This window comes from Pristiophorus japonicus, chromosome 1, assembly GCF_044704955.1.
Source record: "Pristiophorus japonicus isolate sPriJap1 chromosome 1, sPriJap1.hap1, whole genome shotgun sequence".
In the NCBI taxonomy this organism is placed as follows: domain Eukaryota; kingdom Metazoa; phylum Chordata; class Chondrichthyes; family Pristiophoridae; genus Pristiophorus; species Pristiophorus japonicus.
The window spans coordinates 276,668,359-276,690,761 of NC_091977.1; the positions used below are offsets into that span (position 1 = coordinate 276,668,359).

At 45.3% G+C, this 22,403-nt stretch overlaps 1 protein-coding gene across 1 annotated transcript in view; it reads left to right on the top strand.

Annotated features, from left to right (window-relative positions):
* The first annotated feature begins 565 nt into the window (after positions 1–565).
* Positions 566–22,403, top strand: part of dpys (dihydropyrimidinase) — a 148,727-nt gene continuing 126,889 nt past the window's right edge. The window contains exon 1 of the mRNA XM_070872164.1: positions 566–832. Coding sequence (XP_070728265.1) covers positions 590–832 — 243 coding nt within the window. The 5' untranslated portion in view covers positions 566–589. The remainder of the gene's footprint in view (positions 833–22,403) is intronic.

Sequence of the window (22,403 nt, forward strand, 5' to 3'; positions counted from 1 at the left end):
TGTCTCCAGCATTGTATTTCTCATCTGTGCTGTTGGTAGCCATTCTGTGGATTCTGTGATCCCGTAACTCGTCGCCACTGTTAAGTCCTGACTCTAATGTACTGACTTACACGAGACACATGCTGAAGTCAAGGTCACTCAGGACTTGCACCTTTAATTGCAGCTCTCCAGTGCTGCACTTGCCGGAGACTTCCCTTTATATACCACAGTGGGAGAGGTATGGAGTGTCTCCTGCAAGTGCACCCCTGGTGGTAAGGTATGCTTATTGTTGCAGGTCATATCCAGTTACAGTCATGTATAGCATGTTAAGATACAGTTATATACAGTAATGTGAGATACATGACACCCAGGATCTCCTGACCTCCTCCCCTCCCCTCCCCTCAAGATCTCCTGACCTCCCCCCCCCCCCCCCCCGTCGCAGGATCTCCTCCCCCCCTCCAATCAAGATCTCCTGACCTCCCCCCCACCCCCCCAGGATCTCCTGACCCTCCCCCAGGATGTCATGACTGAACGGGCTAGGCACTGCCCTGCTCCAGGCGCACATTGACTGTGTGAGTGGAGTGGCAGAGCTGACGGTGCCGGTCCGGCCATGGAGCGGCTGCTGATCCGCGGGGGCACGGTGGTGAACGCCGACAGCTCGCTGCTCGCCGATGTTTACGTGGAGGACGGGCTGGTCCAGGCGGTGGGGCCGGGGCTGGAGATCCCGGCAGGGGTGCGGGTGATGGAGGCTGCCGGCAAACTGTTGCTGCCCGGCGGCATCGACACCCACACCCACATGCAGTTTCCCTTCATGGGCCAACAGGCTGTCGATGACTTCTACCACGGAACTAAGGTACAAAGCCCGCATGTTTAGCATTGCCCTTTACCGTAATTGAACGGCAGGCGTGTCCTTTACAATCTGCCTGCTGGGTTAAACTTCAACTTTTTCAGAAGCTTTTGATTCTAAGGATTTTCGAGCAGTGAAACGATTGAGAGGAGCACAATATTGGGCCGGAACTTACTGGAGGTAATAACGCTGAACACCTGGCGGGTAGTAACAGCGTTCGCCACCATTACCCCTCTGAAACTGGCCGCAACTTCAGCATTTAGCGCACGGGCATTTAAACACAGAAATCCTGAAGTTGTAGCCAGTCATTCCCTGCTCCCCCGCAGGCTGTTCTGTGGATTCCCGCCTCCCCATCGCCGGCAATCAATGAAATACCTGAAACTTACAAAAATTTAGACTTTTCCGCAGTAATATCATTGTTAAATACCCCATTAAATGTTAAACCTTTTTGGATTAGGTGCGACTTGGGGCTTTAACAGCGTATTGACTGCTAAACAGACGTAATGGCTCTGAAAAACGAATTTTAATTGTGTGGAGTGTCAAATTTCTCCATTATGATAACATTTACAATTCTTAAGAAACTTTAAGAAACCTGCAGCAGGTGATGAGAGAACCAACACGAGCCAATCTACCTGTTGCAGATGGATCTGTCCACAGTCATTGTGGAGACATTGTGCTGTGTGGCACTCTCACCGTGCTAAGTGGGTTTGAGGGTGTCCCTGTAACATTTCAGCTGCCCACCTTTGGCTTGTTTGCTGTGAAGGAGTTCCGAGTCGAGCGCTTGCTTTGGGAGTCTCGAGAAAAAAATGATAAAAGTGTATAATCCCCACTGACACCTGGGAGTCACTGGCCAAAGACCGCCCTAAGTGTTGGAAGCGCACCCGGAGGGTGCTGAGCACCTCGAGTCTCGTCGCCGAGAGCATGCAGAAATCAAGCGCAGGCAGCGGAAAGAGCGTGTAGCAAACCTGTCCCACCCACCCCTTCCCTTAACGACTGTCTGCCCCACCTGTGACAGAGATTGTGGTTCTTGTACAGCCACCTAAGAACTCATGTTAAGAGTGGAAGCAAGCCTTCCTCGATTCCGAGGGACTGCCTATGATGATGATGATGATAAATGGGATAGATTCTAACAAACCCAGCAGCTCAAAACTGGGCATCCATGAAGAGCTGTGGGCCATCAGCAGCAGCAGAATTGTGTTACACCACACTCTGTAACCTCATGGCCTGACCTATCCCTCACTACCAATACCATCAAGCTAGGAGACCAACCCTAGTTCAATGAGGAGTGCAGAAGAGCACTAAGCATACCTAAAAATGAGCTGCCAACTTGGTGAAGCTACAACACATGACTACATGCATGCTAAACAGTGGAAGCAGCATGCTATAGACAAAGCTCAGAGATCCCTCAATCAACAGATCAGATTAAAGCTCTTTAGTTCTGCCACATCCAGTTGTGAATGGTGGTCTGACAATTAAACAACTAATGGGAGGAGAAATCTCCATGAATATCCCCACCCTCAATGATGGCGGAGCCCAGCATTCGAGTGCAAAATATAAGGCTGAAGCATTTGCAACCATCTTCAGCCAGAAGTGCTGAGTGGATGATCCATATCGGCTTTCTCCTGAGATCCGCACCATCACAGAAGCCAGTCTTCAGCCAATTTGATTCACTCCACGTGATATCAAGAAATGGCTGAGTGCACTGAATACATCAAAGGCTATGGGAACTAACAACATCCCGGATGTTGTGCTGAAGACTTGTACTCCAGAACTAGCCGCACCTCTTAACCAAGCTGTTCCAGTACAGCTATAACACTGGCATCTATCCGACAATGTGGAAAACTACCCAGGTATGTCCTGTCCACAAAAAGCAGGAGAAATACAATCTGCCCAATTACCGCCTTTCACTGTACTCTCAATCATCAGCAAAGTGATGGAAGGGGTTGTCAACAGAGCTATCAAGCGGCACTTACTCACCTTTACTCAGCTTTTGGTCATCTGACCTAATATCTCCTTATGTGATTGGTGTCAAATTCTTTTAGATAATCGTTCCTGTGAAGTGCCTTGGGGCATTTTACTATGTTAAAGGCGTTCTTTAAATACAAGCTGTTGTATTAGTCATTCTTTGTAGGAAGAACTGACTGATGTCAACTTAACTCTCATCTACATGCTGCCTCTTGGTAATCTGAAAACACAGCGTCAGTTTCCGCATGTATGCTGATGACATCCAGCTCTACCTCTTCTCTCAATCCCTCCACAGTCTCTAAATTGTCCGACATCCAGTTCTGGAAGAGCAAAAATGTTCTCCAATTGAGTACCGGGATGTCCGAAGCTATTGTTTTCGGTCTTGGCCACAAATTCCGTTCACTAGACACTTACTCCATCCCTCCCCCCAACTCCTGTCTGAGGCTGAACCAGACTGTTCGCAACCTTGGTGTCATTTGACCCTGAAATGAGCTTTCCACCACATATCCACAGCATAACTAAGACCGCTTATTTCCATGTGTGTAGCATCACCCGTCTCTGTCCTTGCCTCAGCTCATCTGCTGCTGAAGCCCTCATCCATGCCATTGTTACCCTCTAGACTTGACTATTCCAATGCACTCCCTGGCTGGCCTCCCACATTCTATCCTACATAAAACTCGGCTGCCCGTGTCCTAAGTCGCTCACCCAATCACCCCTGTGCTTGCTGACCTACATTGGCTTCAGGTTAAGCAACGCCTCAATTTCAAAATTCTCATCCTTATTTCCAAATCCCTCCATGGCCTCACCCCTCCCTATCTCTGTAATCTCCTCCAGCCCCACAACCTCCCGAGATGTCTGCGCTCCTCTAATTCTGCCCTCTTGAGCATCCCTGATTTTAATCGCTCAACCATTGGTGGCCATGCCTTCTGTTACCTAGGCCCCAAACTCTGGAATTCCCTGATTAAACCTCTCCACCTCTCTACCTCTCTTTCCTCCTTCAAGACGCTCCTTAAACCTACCTCTTTGACCAAGCTTTTGGACACCTGCGTTAATTTCTACTTATGTGGCTTGGTGTCAAACTTTTATTGCATAATACTCATGTAAAGCGCCTTGGGATGTTTCACTATATTAAAGGCACTATATAAATACAAGTTATTATCGATGTCAATCCAAAATTTGCCTTTTGCCTCTTCAAACTCGTGGGCCCTTATCTTAGTATTACAGTTTAATTTGAAATAGAGTTTCAGATTGACCATTTCTATATGATGACCCAATTTGTGTCAAAATATGTTGTTGCATTATGAAAGTTATTGCGTTACATGCACGTGATGTTTATAGTTCTGTAGGTGCTCCCTTGCTGTGACTAAAAACTAAATGGTGAATAAAATACAGCAGTTGAGACTATAACATGTCAAACAAATACAGTGATTAATATTGGAATTGAAAATTTATGATCTATGAAAATGCTTGAAGCCTGAATATTATTTTCATTTTCAAATAAACACAAATTTACCATCAATGTGTATCGACCCCAGAGACCAGCCAGGATTTGTATTCTGTTTTGCGACATCCCAATACTGCAGATCGCTGATGCAATGCAAACTGCTTTACCTAGGCCCTATTCCACAGGTTAATGCCCCAAGGGTGAAAAACATCCCTGTCATGTGCCTCTTGCTTAAGAGTTGTTGATATTGAACTCAAATCCTTTCAGTTATGCAATCAAAGCCCAGGTTAAGTAATCTGCTTACGTTTACATTTTGGTGCCTCTCAGCATTTAAAACATTTCAGTGACATTTTCTTCCAATCTTTTTTCTTAATGAAAACAAGTTTCATTTTCTGAGTCTGTCTTTATTACAAAGAGCACTAAGTCTTGTACTTGACCTAGTTGCCATTCTCTGAGCCCTCTCTAATCCATTGATGTTGTTTGGAAGGTATAGTTGCTCACAACTGCACACACTGGGGGTGCATTTTATAAGTTAGCACTCCCAGTGCAGAGCTTTGCTCCACAATAGGGAAGATTGGACAATTGGGTGCCCCATTTTCCAATTAATTTGGGAGAGCTGCTATTGCACTCGCTGACCTCTGCATCTGATAGCCTTATTGTCAAAGAGTCTGTGCAGACACGATGGGCCGAATGGCCTCCTTCTGTGCTGTATGATTCTATGATCTGCTCTCCCATCAAGTGAGGTTGCAACTCATAAAATTTACTCCGCTAATAACCAGTGATCTGTACAAACAAGGCTGAATTTCCAAATGCACAGTCTCAGTGAGCAAATCGGGCCAAACTTAGAGTAAATGCCCTTGGAATTTATCTTAATATGTGACTAGGCTGGAGTTTGATATTTTGATATTTCAGATAACAGTATTGCTATTTGATGTCTCCAAGATAAGAGGAGACTAATTGATGTCCTGTTTCTGACTGCTCCATTTTTGATCAGGGCGGAGGAGCAGTGAGAGATCGGGGCCCAGGAGCGTCGTGATCGGGGCTCAGGAGAGGCGAGGGTTCGGGGCTCAGGAGAGGCGAGGGCCCAGGGGCAGCACGGGCTAACCCACACTGTGATCTATGGATAGTAGGAGCATGCGTTAGGCCTGTGCAGCAGAGCTTGGTCTCCAGTCGTCTTGGTTAACCCTTGCCACTGGACCAAGACCTAGCTCTGTCAAGCCCGTGTGGTGGCTGATGTGCAACGGCCAACCCACGTTAAAAGAATCCATGCACAGACATCTTCCACCTTTCAGTATGTAGCTCAGGACCTAGAATGTCAAGTCCCTCATTGAAACACCTGTGAACTCATCCTTTTTTGGTGTGGAAGCAGGTCATCCTCGATACGAGGGACTGCCTAATACTAATATGTGACTAGCTCTGCTGATAACAGCCTCACATTGACTGGTTACTTTTAGCGATTGCTCAATAATCACACAATTCATTTTTCTTTCAGTATATTTTTAAAGTGGCTGCATCGAATTGGAATAAAATTAGATCTGGTTGTGCTCTCTAATTTAAAAACAATCATGATCAGTCAGCAGAGTCCTCTTGGGTTCACCAATTCCTGTGTTCAAGTAGATTTAGGAAGCTTCAGAATTTCTAACAGCAGGAACAGACTATTGGCCCAATGAGCTTGGCTCTTTTTTTGATCTCTATATCCTTTTTATAATATGGCGACCAGAACTGTACACAGTACTCTGTGTGGTCTAACCAAGGTTCGATACAAGTTTAGTATAACTTCCCTACTTTTCAATTCAATCCCTCTAGAAATAAACCCTAGTGTTTGGTTTGCTTCTTTTTATGGCCTGTGTCACAACTTTTAGTGTTTTGTGTATTTGTACTATGAGATCCCTTTGCTCCTCGACCCCATCTAGACTTGCACCCTCCATGTAATAAGTGACCTCCCTATTCTTCCTACCAAAATGTAATACCTCACATTTATCTGTGTTGAACTTCATTTGCCCATTATATGCACATTCTGCAAGTTTATTAATGTCCTCCTGTAATTTGTTGCAGTCCTCAGTATTGACTATCGCCCCCAATTTGGTGCCATCCGCAAATTTAAAAATTGTGATTTTGATTCCAAAGTCTGCATTGTTAATGTAAATTGTGAACAACAGTCGTCCCAGCACTGATCCTTGTGGGGCACTACAACCTACCTTCTGCCACTCTGAACAGCTACCCTTCACCCCTACACTCTGCTTTTTGTCTTGAAGCCAGCTAGCTATCCATTCTGCTATTTGTCCCCTGACTTTGCGTTCTCTGACCTTGTTCATCAGTCTATTATGGGATATCTTATCCACGGCCTTTTGAAAATCTAGATAAATTACATCTACTGCATTACCATTGTCTATTCTCTCTGTTACCTCTTCAAAAAATTCAATGAGGTTGGTCAAGCAAGACTTTCCCTTTTGAAATCCATGTTGACTATTTGTTATTATATTTTTGGTTTCTAATAGTTCTTCTATTTTCTCCTTTAATAGGGATTCCATTATTTTTCCTACCACCAATATAAAGCTGACTGTTCTATAATTCCCTGGACATGTTCTATCCCTCTTCTTAAATATAGGTATTACGTTAGCTATCCACCAGTCCTCTGGCACTACACCTTTTTCCAATGAATTATTAAATATATGTAGGGATGCCTCTGCTATCTCTTCCCTAGATTCTTTTAAAATGCGTGGATGCAATCCATCCGTACCAGAAGTTTTATCCTCTTTGAGTTGGATTAGTTTATTTAATATATCCCCTTTTTTTTTGTACTTCACATAGAAACATAGAAAATAGGTGCAGGAGTGGGCCATTCGGCCCTTTGAGCCTGCACCACCATTCAATAAGATCATGGCTGATCATTCACCTCAATACCCCTTTCCTGCTTTCTCTCCATACCCCTTGATCCGTTTAGCCATAAGGGCCATATCTAACTCCCTCTTGAATATATCTAACGAACTGGCATCAACAACTCTCTGTGGCAGAGAATTCACTCTCTGAGTGAAGAAGTTTCTCCTCATCTCGATCCTAAATGGCTTACCCCTTATCCTTAGACTGTGACCCCTAGTTCTGGACTTTCCCAACATCGGGAACATTCTTTCTGCATCTAACCAGTTCAGTCCCGTCAGAATTTTATATGTTTCTATGAGATCCTCTCTCATTCTTCTAAACTCCAGTGAATACAGGCCCAGTCGATCCAGTCTCTCCTCATATGCCAATCCTGCCATCCTGGGAATCGGTCTGGAGAACCGGCGCTGCACTCCCTCAATAGCAAGGGCGTCCTTCCTTAGATTAGGAGACCAAAACTGAACACAATATTCCAGGTGAGGCCTCACCGAGGCCCTGTACAACTGCAGTAAGACCTCCCTGCTCCGATACTCAATTCCCCTAGCTATGAAGGCCAACATGCCATTTGCCTTCTTCACCGCCTGCTGTAGCTGCATGCCAACTTTCAATGACTGATATACCATGACACACAGGTCTCGTTGCACCTCCCCTTTTACTAATCTGCCACCATTCAGATAATATTCTGCCTTCACGTTTTTGCCACCAAAGTGGATAACCTCACATTTATCCACATCATAATGCATCTGCCATGCATTTGCCCACTCACCTAACCTGTCCAAGTCACCCTGGAGCCACTTAGCATCCTCCTCACAGCTCACACCGGCACCCAGCTTAGTGTCATCTGCAAACTTGGAGATATTACACTCAATTCCTTCATCTAAATCATTGATGTCTATTGAAGATAGTTGGAGTTCCATCACTGAGCCCTGCAACATCCCACTAGTTACTATGTGGATTCTGAAAAAGACCCATTTATCCCCACTCTCTGCTTCCTGTCTGCCAACCAGTTCTCTATCCACATCAATACATTACCCCCAATATCATGTGCTTTAATTTTGCACAACAATCTCTTGTGTGGGACCTTGTCAAAAGCTTTTTGAAAGTCCAAATATACCATATGCACTGGTTCTCCCTTGTCCACTCTACTAGTTATATCCTCAAAAATTCTAGAAGATTTGTTAAGCATGATTTCCCTTTCATAAATCCATGCTGACTTTGACCGATCCTGTCACTGCTTTCCAAATGCGCTGCTATTTCATCTTTAATAATTGATTCCAACTTTTTCCCCACTACCGATGTCAGGCTAACTGTCTATAATTCCCTGTTTTCTCTCTCCCTCCTTTTTAAAAAAGTGGTGTTACATTAGCTACCCTCCAGTCCATAGAAACTGATCTAGAGTTGATTGTTGGAAAATGATTAACAATGCATCCACTATTTCGAGGGCCACTTCCTTAAGCACTCTGGGATGCAGACTATCAGGCACCTGGGATTTATTGGCCTTCAATCCCATCAATTTCCCGAACACAATTTCCTGCCTAATAAGGATATCCTTCAGTTCCTCCTTCTCACTAGACCCACTGTCACTTGGTACCTTTGGAAGGTTATTTGTATCTTCCTTCGTGAAGACAGAACCGAAGTATTAGTTCAATTGATTTGCCATTTCTTTGTTCCCCAATATAATTTCACCTGAATCTGACTGCAAGGGACCTACGTTTGTCTTTACTAATCTTTTTCTCTTCACATATTTATAGAAGTTTTTGCAGTCAGTTTTTATATTCCCTGCAAACTTCCTCTCGTACTCTATTTTCCCCCTCTTAATTAAACCCATAGTCCTCCTCTGATGATTTCTAAATTTCTCTCAGTCCTCAGATTTGTTGCTTTTTCTAGCCAATTTATATGCCTCTTCCTTGGCTTTAACACTATCCTTAATTTCCTTTGTTAGCCATGGTTGAGCTACCTTCCCAGTTTTATTTTTACTCCAGACAGGGATGTACATTTGCTGAAGTTCATCGGTGTGATCTCTAAATGTTTGCCATTGCTTATCCACCGTCAACCCTTTTAGTATCGTTTGCCTGTCTATTCTAGCCAATTCACGCCTCATACTTTCGAAGTTACCTTTCCTTAAGTTCAGGACCCTAGTTACCGAATTAACTTTGTCACTCTCCATCTTAATAAGGAATTCTTCCATATTATGGTCACTTTTCCCCAAAGGACCTCGCACAACAAGATTGCTAATTAGTCCCTTCTCATTACACAATACCCAATCTAGGATGGCCAGCTCCCTGGTTGGTTCCTCGGCTTATTTGTCTCGAAAACCATCCCTAATACACTCCAGGAAATCCTCCTCCACCGCATTGCTACCAGTTAGGTTAGCCCAATCAATGTGTAGATTAAAGTTGCCCATGATTACTGCTGTACCTTTATTGCACACATCCCTTATTTCTTGTTTGATGCTGTCCCCAACTCATTACTACTATTTGATGGTCTATACACAACATCCACTAGCGTTTTCTGCCATTTCTCTGTTCCCCATTATAAATTCACCTGATTCTGACTGCAAGGGACCTACGTTTGTCTTCACTAATCTCTTTCTCTTCACATAACTATAGAAGCTTTTGCAGTCAGTTTTTATGTTCCCAGCAACCTTCCGTACAATGAATTATTTATGAACTGCAGTGACTGTTGTTATGGAGACAAATATGGCAGCTAGTTTGTACACAGGAAGCTCCCACAAACAATCAGATCCCAAATCTCATTTCAGCCTTGATTGCAAGAACTGAATGCCAGAGGAGAGGTGAGAGTAGCTGTCCTTGACATCAAGGCAGCATTCGACTGAGTATGGCATCAAGGAGCCCTAGTAAAATTGAATTCAATGTGGGTACAAGAGAAAACCCTCCAGTGCTTGGAGTTATATCTGATGCAGAGGAAGGTTGGTGTCAGAGGGCAATCATCACAGTCCTACATCATAGTCCCAGGACATCACTGCAAGTCATCCTCAAAGAAAGATCCTCAGCTCAACTGTCTGCTTCATAAATGACCTTCCACTCTACCATTCAATAAGACCATGGCTGATCTTCTACCTCAACTTCACTTTCTTGCACTATCCCCGTATTCCTTGATTCCCTTAATATCCAAAAATCTATCGATCTCTGCTTGAATTTACTCAAAGCCTGAGCCTCCACAGCCCTCTGGGGTAGAGAATTCCAAAGATTCACCACCCTCTGAGTGAAGAAGTTTCTCCTCATCTCAGTCCTAAATGGCCGACCCCTTATCCTGAGACTGTGACCCCTGGTTCTAGACTCCCCAGCCAGGGGAAACATCCTCCCTGCATCTACCCTGTCAAGCCCTGTAAGAATTTTGTATGTTTCAATGTGATAACCTCTCTTCTAAACTCTGGAGAATATAGGTCTAGTCTACTCAATCTCTCATAGGGCAATCCCCCCCAGCCCAGGAATCAATCTGGTGAACCTTTGTTGCACTTCCTCAAGGTCAAGTACCCTGTGTATCCTTCTTTAGGTAAGGAGACCAAAACTGTACACAATACTCCAGGTGCGGTCTCACCAGGGCCCTATATAATTGCAGTAAGACGCTTTAATGGATGTAAGAAATAATGGAGACTTGTAAAAAAGGAACGGCAATAATCAAGGGCATTTTTAACCTTCATATTGATTGGACAAAGCAAATTGGCCAGGGTAGCCTTGAGGAACAGTTCATAGAGTGTATCCGGGATAGTTTCCTTGAACAGTACGATTCAGAACCAACCAGGGAGCAGGCTTTCTTAGATCTGGTACTGTGTAATGAGACAGGATTAATGAATGATCTCATAGTAAAGGATTCTCCAGGAATGAGTGACCATAACATGGTTAAATTTCAAATTCAGTTGGAGGGTGAGAAAGTTGTATCTCAAACCAGAGTCTCAAATAAAGGAGACTACAAAGGTATGAAGGCTAAAGTGGACTAGGAAAATAGATTAAAGTATGGGATGGTTGATGAGCAGTAGCAGACATTTAAGGAGATATTTCATAACTCACAACAAAAATATATCCCAATGAGAAGGAAAGGCTGTAAGAAAAGGGATAACCATCCATGGCTAACCAAGGAAATAAGGGATGGTGTCAAATTGAAAACAAGGGCATGCAATGTGGCCAAGACTAGTAGGAGGCCAGAGGATTGGGAAACTTTTAAAAGCCAGCAAAGAATGAAAAAAAAGAGAGGGAAGATAGATTATGAAAGTAAACAAGCACGAGATATAAAAACAGATAAGAGATTCTACAGCTACATAAAAAGGAAAAGAGTGGCTAAAGTAAATGTTGGTCTCTTAGAGCATGAGACTGGGGAATTAATAATGGGGAACAGGGAAATGGCAGAGACGTTGAAAAAATATTTTCTATCGATCTTCATGGTAGAAGACACTAAAAACATCCCAATCGTGGATAACCAAGGGGCTATAGTGAGGGAGGAACATAATACAATCACTATCATTAAAGAAGTAATACTTGGTAAAATAATGGGACAAGTCCCCTGGACCTGATGCCTTACATCCTCGGGTCTTAAAAGAAGTGGCTGCAGAGATAGTGGATCCAATGGTTGTAATCTACCAAAATTCCTTGGATTCTGGGGTAGTTCCAGCAGATTGGAAAACCACAAATGTAACGCCTCTCGTTAAAAAAAGGAGGCAGGCAGAAAGCAGGAAACTATAGATCAGTTAGCCAAACATCTGTGGTTGGGAAAATGCTGGAGTCCATTAGTCATCAATCAATCAATCATAGGCAGTCCCTCGAAGTGAGGATGACTTGCTTCCACGCCAAAAAGGGATGAGTTCACAGGTGTTTCAATGAAGGACCTAATATTCCAGATCTCGAACTACGTCTTGAAGGGTGGAAGATGCCCGTGCGTGGATTTTTTAACGTGTGGTGGCCATTACACACCAGTCACCACACGGGCTTGACAGAGCTAGGTCTTGGTCCATTGGCAAGGATTACCCAAGACAACTGGACACCAGCTCTGTTGCATAGACCTAGTGCGCACACATATCGCAGCCTGGGCTGACCCGTGCTGGCCCTGGGCCCTTGCCTTTTCTGGCCCGAACTCACGCCTCTCCCGGGTCCCGATCACGTCGCTCTACATTCTCTCGCCGCTCCTTCGCCCAAACCTCGCCGTTCCTGCTGTACCTGCCCACGCTCCAATCACCGACCTGGACCTTGTTGACATCACACTTCGCTGCCATCGCCCTCCTGCACCAGCTCGCACTGCTCCCTGAAGTGGTATGCCTCCACACTGCTCCCGTGGAGGCCCCGACCTGTGTGAGAACACCAGCGGCAGGTCGGGACCATAAAAGGAGCGGCGAGCGGCCTCTGGAGCAACGATTCCATTATTAAGGAAGCAGTAGCAGCACATTTGGAAAAGCATAATTCAATCAAGCAGAGTCAGCATGGTTTTATGAAAGGGAAATCATGTTTGACAAATTTGCTGGAGTTCTTTGAGGATGTAACAAGTAGGGTGGATAAGGGGGAACCAATGGATGTGGTGTATTTGGATTTCCAGAAGGCATTCGATAAGGTGCCATATAAAAGGTTACTGCACAAAATAAAAGTTCATGGGGTTGGGATTTGTCACCGTTTTTGTGGGGAACAATAGGCCCCCGCCGCCATTGCCAGTTATTTTAAGTGGTTTCGCCCCGCCCGTCGCTAGCACGCAAACCCCATTACTATAAGTTCTGGATGATAGGGATTACTGAGGACAGATTTGAACATGGACAGCATTTTCGGGCTCACCCATACAGTGTTTATTAAGGTTAACAAAACCACCCCACTCGTATACAGTACAAGGGGTGCGCACACAACAGTACAGTTTACAACAGTACAACTCTGGATTGTCTAACAAACCCCTGTCCTGCTGACTTACCATGACCTAAAGACATCCTCCCATAAACTAACTATTATTGGACCCTTCTAACACTAAACCCCCTCTGTTTGGTCAGAACATACAGGCACCCCCTTTCCCATCTAACTGATCTTGTGAGGGGGTAGGCTTTGAATGCTTACTTAGATTGCCCTTGATCTTGCTTGTGGCTTCTTCCTGTACGTCTCGGCTACCTGGTTCTGTACCGGCCTTGCGGTATGCGAGTTCCAGTCTATGGCGAAGTCCATCTCGGTTGGAAGAGCAAGGCTCAGCTCCTCTTGACATTCCATTGTGGTGAGGGCAGGAGAGAGAGAGAGCTATCCAAAATGGCTCTCTGATATAACCCCCCGCCCCAACAGACAGACCACTGTCTGTATTTTAATGGATGAGGGGTCTAAGGGCATGGTTTCCAGGCTTCCTCCCAGGTTTGAATGGTCATCCACTCGAGTCCTTTGTGGCCTCTTCCCACCTTCTGGGGCCTAGCCGCCGTGGTAACAAAAGGCGCTTCATGTATGATGTCTTCTTGATAAGTTTTAATGTCCTGAATGGTCGATGATGGCTTCGATCTTGTTTCGATGTCCCAGCCGATTTAATTTAACAAGCTCATCTTCTCAGAAACAGTGAGTCGCCAGCCTCGTTATCCATGCCTTGGGAGTGGGCCTCTCAGGCCATTGTTCCCAAGGACAGACTGTTAACATATGAATGCAACCTGGTTATGTCAGCTTGAGTGTTTTTCTATTTCTTCCCCCAAACAGCCTGTCCAGTTTTTAATAAGGGTATATCTAAAAATCCATGAGGTCTGCGCCGACTGCTACAGGGGTAATATATTAGCATGGATAGAAGATTGGCGAACTAACAGAAAACAGAGAGTCAGGATAAATGAGTCATTTTCCGGTTGGCAAACAGTAAATAGTGGGGCGCCGCAGGGACTGGTGCTGGGGCCTCAACTATTTACAATCTATATCAATGACGTGGATGAAGGGACCGAGTGTAATGTAGCCAATGTTGGAAAATGTGAGGTTATCTACTTTGGCAGAAAAAATAGAAAAACAAATTATAATTTAAATGGAGAAAAATTGCATAGTGCTGCAGTACAGAGAGACCTGGGAGTCCTTGTGCATGAAACACAAAAAGTTATTATGCAAGTACAGCAAGTAATCAGGAAGGCAAATAGCCTTCATTGCAAGGGGGATAGAGTATAGAAGCAGATAAGTCCTGCTACAACTGTACAGGTTATTGGTGAGACCACACCTAGAGTACTGCGTATGGTTTTGTCTCTGTATTTAAGGAAGGATATACTTGCATTGGAGGCTGTTCAGAGAAGGTTCACTAGGTTGATTCCGGAGATGACGGGGTTGACATAAGAAAATAGGTTGAGTAGATTGGGCCTATATTCATTGGAGTTCAGAAGAATGAGAGGTGATCTTATCAAAACATATAAGATAATGAGGGGGCTTGACAAGGTGGATGCAGAGAGGATATTTCCACTCATAGGGGAAACTAAAACTTGGGGTCATGGGGCTAGAACCCCCACTTTTGTGCTTTATCGCCTAAAAATGGGCGTTATTTCCGGCATGGGCGGTATTCAAAGGTTTTCAGATCATTGGCTTTTCGCCCATTCTCAAAACACCTAGTTTACATTTTTGAAAATGGGCGTTACCGCGAGCGATATCAAATGGGCAGTAGCGTTAATTTATTTTGGCCTTCTGCCGTAAAGTGTCGCCGTCCTTAGCAACAGCATGGCAACACTCGATTCCCGTGATTCTGGAGGTCAAGGGTCATCATGACATGCACAGAAGAGGAGACAGAGAGAGAGGGAGCTCAGAGGCATTGAAAGCATGTGTGGCTATGGTGTGTGCTTGTTTGGCTGTTGTGGGAGGCACAGTGGAGATTCACCAGCAGCAAAAAGCCCACTAAGCACCAGGAACATAATTGCCACCGAGTTTTTGTCCAACAAATAACATATAAAATGGAAGGGATGGAGGAGACCCTGGAGCTGGTAGCCAGGAACACTGCTGGCAGAAGGCTCCCAGTGGTCCTGGATCACCGCAATGCACCTCAAGGTGACGCACCTCCATTGCCAACCACATATGAGAGCTAGCAGCAACATCTTGCTTATGGCTCGGAGCACTTTCCCACCTCGGGACCACCCTCTCCTGTATCCATCCAAGCAGCGCTTCGGCAGTCACTGCCCCCCCAATGAAGCATTGCCTGAGGAGCACCTCGGCCAGGCGACTTGGAGTCAGAAGGGGAAGGGGAATGGGTGGGGAGGTGGGGAGGAGAAGACGGGTGGGTGGGGGGAGTGGGGGGAAGGGTTGGTTTATATAGAAATACTGATGATTTCAGACTAATGTTCGGTTTAAATGTTTTTTATTTAACAATACCTTGCAGCACATTGGCTCAGATAGCAGCACCATTACACGCTGGTGATTCCTTAACATCAAAGGGTATAATCACACTTAACTTCAATCAACTTCAACTTTAACTGTCGCCAAGGTGATGAGCACCATTGATGTATAACCTGCACAAGCAGCAGTGTGTCAGCCTTGTAAATAACACCAACGTTCTTTCAGGCAAAGCGATCATTGATGAGCTCCTGACATAAGGCTCTTGCAGCTATCATGCCACCATGGGCCCTTTCATGCGGTCTACAGGGGGGCGGGGGGCATTGCTTCAGCACCAGCTGATTGTCTGTGCTGATGTCAGCATCCGCCTCCTCATCCTCTTCCTCTCTCTGGTGAGGTGGACTGTCAGACTCATCAGGCAATTCTTGTCCCCTCCTGATAGCCAAGTTGTATAGCATGGAGCACACCACCACGAATTGAGCTACCTCCTCAGGGTGGTGTTGAAGCTCGCCTCCTAAGTGGTCCAAGCATCTGAAGCACTGCTTCAGCACTCCAATGGTTTTCTCCACGATATTGCGAGTTGCTCTGTGGCTCTCATTGTATCACGTTTCGGCTTCGTGTGGGTGTCACACAGGGGGGTCATCAGTCAGGTGGCGAGGCCATATCCTTTGTCCCCAAGCGTCCAGCATTGACTTTCTGGCTCATTGTTAAACAAGTCAGATACAGTGCTCTCACGCGGATGTGTGCATCATGGTTGCTGCCCAGAAATTGAGCATTCACTGCCAGTATAATTTGCTGGTGGTCGACAATCAGCTGGACATTCAGGCAGTGGAATTCCTTGCGGTTCCTGAAAACCTCAGCATCCTGAAAAGGTGCCCGCTTCGCGATGTGAGTACAGTCTATTGCTCCCTGCACCTTGTGGAAGTTTGCAATTCTGGAGAAACCTAGAGCCCTCTCACTCTGTGCCTCCCTGGCCATAGGTAAGCTGATCAAGACCCTCCTACGTGCATACAGGGCTTCAGTGATCTATCTAATGAAGTGGTGTGTGGCATGCTGAGAAAGTCTGCAAATGCCACCAGCTGTGGCCTGAAAAGAACCCGAGGCATAGAACGACAGTGCCGCGGTGACTTTGACGTTGACAGACAGTGCAGTTCTGATGGTGCTGGCAGGCTGCAGGTCTGCCCTTATCAGCTGGCATACCTCAGTGATAACCTGTTTGTGGAAGCGCAGTCTCCAAAAGCAGGTAGTGTTGGGCAAGTCAAGGTAAGAGTGCTTCTCCCTGTACTTGAGAGGGTGTAACGTCTGGTCCTCCTCATCTGTCTGTCACTTCCTACATTGGGCACATAATTCAGTGGAGCATTCCTTCGGCGATGTCGACTCTGCTGCATGTATTTGGTCATCAAGAGAAGGTGAGAAAGGACAGGCCCCATTGCAGTAGCTCTCTGTTTTCCACTGATTGCTCACAAACAAGGAATGTCCCGATGATTACATCTCTTCAATTCCAATTGGTCACAATATGGTCAAGATGTTTGTAGAGATGTTCACATCAACTCCCAACGACTTGCAGAGTACATCCAAACTCCACTGAGGTTGAAGCACAGTCGCCTTTTAAAGGACATGACATGTGATCTACAACATGGCGTTCTTAACGCTGTGATTCCTCCCAGTTAGTTCCACTTTTTGTGGGCGATTTTTTGAACGAGCGATATTGTGGGCGATATGTGTGCGAGATGGTGAAATTGACGACGGCCGCTGTCCATGGCCGCTAGTTTGGGTAAAAATGCTCTTTACGACAAGAAACAGTCACTGGGCGTTAACATTGAATCTCGGCGTTATTCCTGTGCGGAAAGTAATGCTGTGCGATATTATGGCCGTTGAATTTGCTCATTCTGCTGATTCTGCCCCAAAAAAGTGGGCGGGTGGTAATATTTTTCTCGGCGTTAAGCCCATTGGCAAAATAATGCTCGACGATAAGTCTCCTAAAAAAACTGTCAGTTTCCATTTTGTGCCAAAATGGGCGCAATATGGGTGTTATATGCCATTTCTGCGGTAAAATGGGCGTTAAGCAGGCAAAAAAAGTGGAGGTTCTAGCCCATGGTCTCAGAATAAGGGGCCGTCATTTAAAACGGAGATGAGGAGGAATTTCTTCTCTGAGAGTCATGACTCCTTGGAATTCTCTACCCCAGAGAGCTGTGAAGGCTGGATCATTGAATATATTTCAGGTAAAAATAGACAGATATTTGAATGATAAGGGAGTCAAGGGTTATGGGACTCTAGGGGCCAAATGGCCGACCTCTGCTCCTATTTCTTATTTTCTTAAGTTCAACTCATACTATAATTAGTGGAACAGTCACATAAGAGCAGATGAAGCAAGGTGAATCTGGTGCTAAAACAGATATATTCAGGACTGGAAATGTTTGAATCTTATCATTTGAATAATTGTCTTTTATTCAAAAGGTTTGCTTCTAGTAATTTAAATTGGATTTCTACTTTAACCCCATAATTGTTCAAAAACTGTGGTGTGGTTCGATGGGTGCTCCCACCTGATCCAAGCAGCCATTTTTCATCACCTGCCCTCATCTGTTGCCCACACAGCACCCTTTCCAGTGTGGGTCACTGAATGGTGATCATGAATAGGAACCTTGGCTGCTTGCTCACTGCTCAACCCAGTGGCACTATCGTTAACTGTAGGTCCTTCTGCAGTCTTGGCTCAGCAAAAATTTGTGATGTTTTTGGTCAATGTCAATCAGTATAATAACATAAGAATTCGGAGCAGGAGTAGGCCATTTGGCTCCTCGAGCTTGCTCCGCCATTTAATAAAATCATGGCTGATCTTCGACCTCAACTTCACTTCCCTGCACTATCCCCATATCCCTTGATTCCCTTATGATACTTGGTGGTACATTTACCCACTAAGCCAGTGGGGAGGCTTCTCCATTGCGTTACTACATTGCTATTCCTAGGTATATGTAACTTGTTTGGCAAGCAATGAAACTACGACAGAAACTGCTTAACTTTATTCAAGCTGTCAGCAACAGCTCAGTGTTAGCACTCTTCTGAGTCAGAAGGCTGTAAATTCATAGTCCCATTCCAGAGAGCACATAATCTAGGCTAACACTTCATTGTAGTGTTGTACTGTCTTTCGACTGAGATGATAAGTGGAGTCCCCATCCAGCCTCTCATCAGGTGGATGTAAAAGATCCTATGGTGCTATTCAAAGAAGAGCAGAGCTGGTGTTCTGGCCAATGTTTTTAACACAATCAGTGCCACCAAAAATGGGCTATTTGGTCATTTATCTCATTGCTGTTTGTTGGGCCTTGTTGTGCACAAATTGGCTGCTATGCTTCCCTACGTTACAACAATGACAATAATTCAGAAATACTTCATTGGCTGCAAAATGCTTAGGGATGTCATAATGGTGTTATAAAATTGCATTTTTTATTCATACATTAATTGTGTTTTAAGAACATAAGAAATAGGAACAGCAGTAGGCCATACTGCCCATCGAGCCTGCTTCGCGATTCAATAATATTACGGCTGAACTTGTACCTCAACTCCTCTTTCCTGCCCGATCCCCATATCCTTTGATTCCCTTAGTGCCCAAAAATTTTTCAATGTCAGTCTTGAATACACTCAACGACTGTGCATCCAAAGCCCACTTTACTATAGAATTCCAAAGATTCACAACTCTCTGAGTGAAAAGATTTCTCCTTATCTCAGTTTTAAATAGCTGACTCCTTATCCTGAGACTATGAACCCTAGTTCTAGGCTCTTCAGCCAGGGGAAACAGCCTCTCAGCATCTACCCTGTCAAGCTCTCTAAGAATTTTATAAGTTTCAATGAGATCAGCTCACATTCTTCTAAATTCCAGAGAATATAGGCCCGTTCTTCTCAATCTCTTCTCATAAGACACCCTCCAGGTGTGGTCTCACCAAAGCCCTATATAATTGCAGCAAGACTTCTCTGGGCCGAAATTACCCTTTTCTATAAGGCCCGTGGCCATCTGAAAGCGGTGGCCACAGGTCGGTGCGGACTGGCCGTCGAGTCGCTGCAAAGAAGCCGCCATTTTGGATATTGTCCTTCTTTAGGTTTGGAGCTATGTAGGGGACCGCCTCGCCCGTTTTCCCACCGCATCGTGCACGCACCAACCCCTTACAAACCGGCAGCGACCCCTTTCTGAAATTGCACTGCGGGAAATTGCCCCTTTCAGAAATTGCCCCGCGGGAGCAGCGCTGCCGCAGGTAGGTGCTTCCAACAGCTTTTTCCTTTGCTGTGGCTGGGCACCGGGGCCACCTTTAAAGGGGAGGTGGCACTGCCAGCGACTCCAATTTATTTTTAATTGTCGGCTGATTGCCAGGTCGGGCCGTCAATTATGCCTGCGGGTACGACAGAACTGCCAACAGGCAGCCTGGTAACCCCTCTTGGGTGCCAGGTCGCTGGCCCGACGGAAACTCTCCCTCGTAGCCCATTGCTTGCCACTAAAGTGGCTGCAGAGTTCGCAGTGGCTCTCCCCTTTAACTGAAGGGGAGGGACATTGTGACGCACCAGCGCGATGACATCATCACTGCGGCGCTGATGACTTGGAATGTGGGCCATGCCGATCCGACCGCACTTCCATCCCGCTAATGGCGGCTACTCCGATCTGTCCGCACTTCCGTCCCGCTAATGGCGGCTATTCCGATCTGTCCGCACTTCCATCCCGCTAATGGCGGCTACTCCGATCCGTCCGCAATTCCGTCCCGCTAATGGCGGCTATTCCGATCTGTCCGCACTTCCATCCCGCTAATGGCGGCTATTCCGATCCGTCCATACTTCCGTCCCTCTCCACACCGGAAACAAAAGCCAAAGAGCTGAATTTCTCCGGATTGTCCGCCCAATGCATCGGGACAGACGGAACACTTGAAAAACGGTAGCTGCGACCTGTTTGGATTGGAGGGCAATTTCCGCCCTGTTTACTCTTATACTCAAATCCTCTTGTAATAAAGGCCAATGTATCATTTGCATTCTTAATTGCTTGCTGTACCTTGCATGTTAACTTTCAGTGATTCGTGTACAAGGACACCCAGATCCCTCTGAACACCAACATTTCCCAATCTCTCACAATTTAAAAAATTCTCTGCTTTTCCATTTTTGCTACCAAAGCGGATACCATATTTCTTCACATTATATTCCAGTTGCCATGCTCTTACCCATTCGCTTAACCTGTCTATATCCTTGAAGCTTCTTTGCACTCTCCTCACATCTTACATTCCCACCTCGCTTTGCATCATTAGCAAACTTGGATACATTACACTCAGTCTCCTCATCTAAATTATTGATATAGATTGTGAATAGCTGAAGCCCAATTATTAATATTGAGGCACTTATCCTTGGGGTACCCCACTAGTTATAGCCTGCCAACCCGAAAATGACCCATTTATTCCTACTCTCTGGTTTCTGTCTGTTAACCAATCCTCAATCCATGCTAGAATATTACCCCCAATCCCATGAATCTGAATCTTGTATAACAATATCTTGTGTGGCACCTTATCGAATACTTTCTTAAAATCCAAATACATTATATCCACTGGTTCCCCCTTATCTACCGTGCTAGTTACACCCTCAAAAAACGCTTAAGAGATTTGTCAAACATGATTTCCCTTTCATAAAATTGTGTTGACTGCCCTTTTCTTTCCAAATAATAAATGTAATTAATTATTTGTTAAGGCATGTGTGCCACTTCCTCAGAATTGAAAAAGGAAGTATGAGTGTTTCTGCTTAATTTATCTGGAGGATTATAAATAGAGTGAGTGTGCCTGAAGCTCAGAGGACAGCTGATGTAACGCTGATATGTTCAAAAAAGAATTGAGATGTGAATCAAGGAGTTTACAGACAAATGAGCATAATTATTAAGAGTGCTCTCTGAGATGGTATCATTGTTCCCCAGAAGACTCTATAAGAGTAGTCAGCACAATCTTAGAAACAATGGGCTCAATTTTTCCCAATGCCATTTTTTTGGCATCTTGCCAGAGTTACGCCCGTTTTTCTTGGCCCCCAAAAAAGTAGCGAGTATCCCCATTTCATTTTTGAAATTGGCGCCACACAGCTTGTCCTGTGGCCTTTGGCGGTGGAGCCTAATGTCTGCACCGAAAAAACAATGCCACCCCTTCAGCACATGTGCAAAAAAAAAAGGATGTTTTTGACGTGAATCCTATGGGCGCGCACGCCCAGTATAGTTCCCAGTCTGCATTTGGCCATTTTTCAAGAGCCAGTTGTGTGTGAGAACTTTAGTTCTCATTGGAAAAATCGGAGCTGCAATACAAGATGCAATGCGGCACATGACCAAGGATTTCTTGCAGAATGAAGTGGAGGCACTAGTTACTGTAATTGAGGCCAGATAGCATGAGTTGGACACCAGCAGAGGTCACATAAAAGTTCCACCAAAAGAAATGAAGAAACGCTGGAACCAACTTGCAGAAGATTACTGTGCAATGGTGACCACCCCGAAGTCTGGAGGCCAGTGCAAAAAGAAATGGCAGGACCTTGGTCAAGTAGTTAGTGTAAGTAATATTTTCATTTATTCAGTGGAATTGCAATTGTAAATGAGACCATCTGTATATGTCACACCCAGCAGAAAGACACCCTCTCTAAAAAGTTATGGTTTCTTCTTTGCAGAGGGAAGTGGTACACAACAAACGGAAAAGAACTCGAACAGGGGGAGGTCTGGCAAATCTGCACCCACTGACACCCTTCGAAGAGAGTGTCGCTGCTTTGATGGGCCCTGTCTGGAAAAAAGCAACCACCACTGCACAAGCTGGGCCCACACTCGCGGGAAAGGGTGAGTCCTGCAAATTCCACAGTCTGGCTTTGCTAAATGTTAAGTACTGCGCGGGCTGGCAATGCTTTGGTTCATGGGGATGTCTCCATCAGCTACACTTTGGTTGATGCAATGTGCTATCATTCATCGTGATCCTTCGAATCAGCCTGCTTCCTGCTCTGTGTGAGCCTATCATGCCACCCACCCTGCCCCCTCCTCTGCTGCTAACCATTTGTCTGTTCTGTTCTA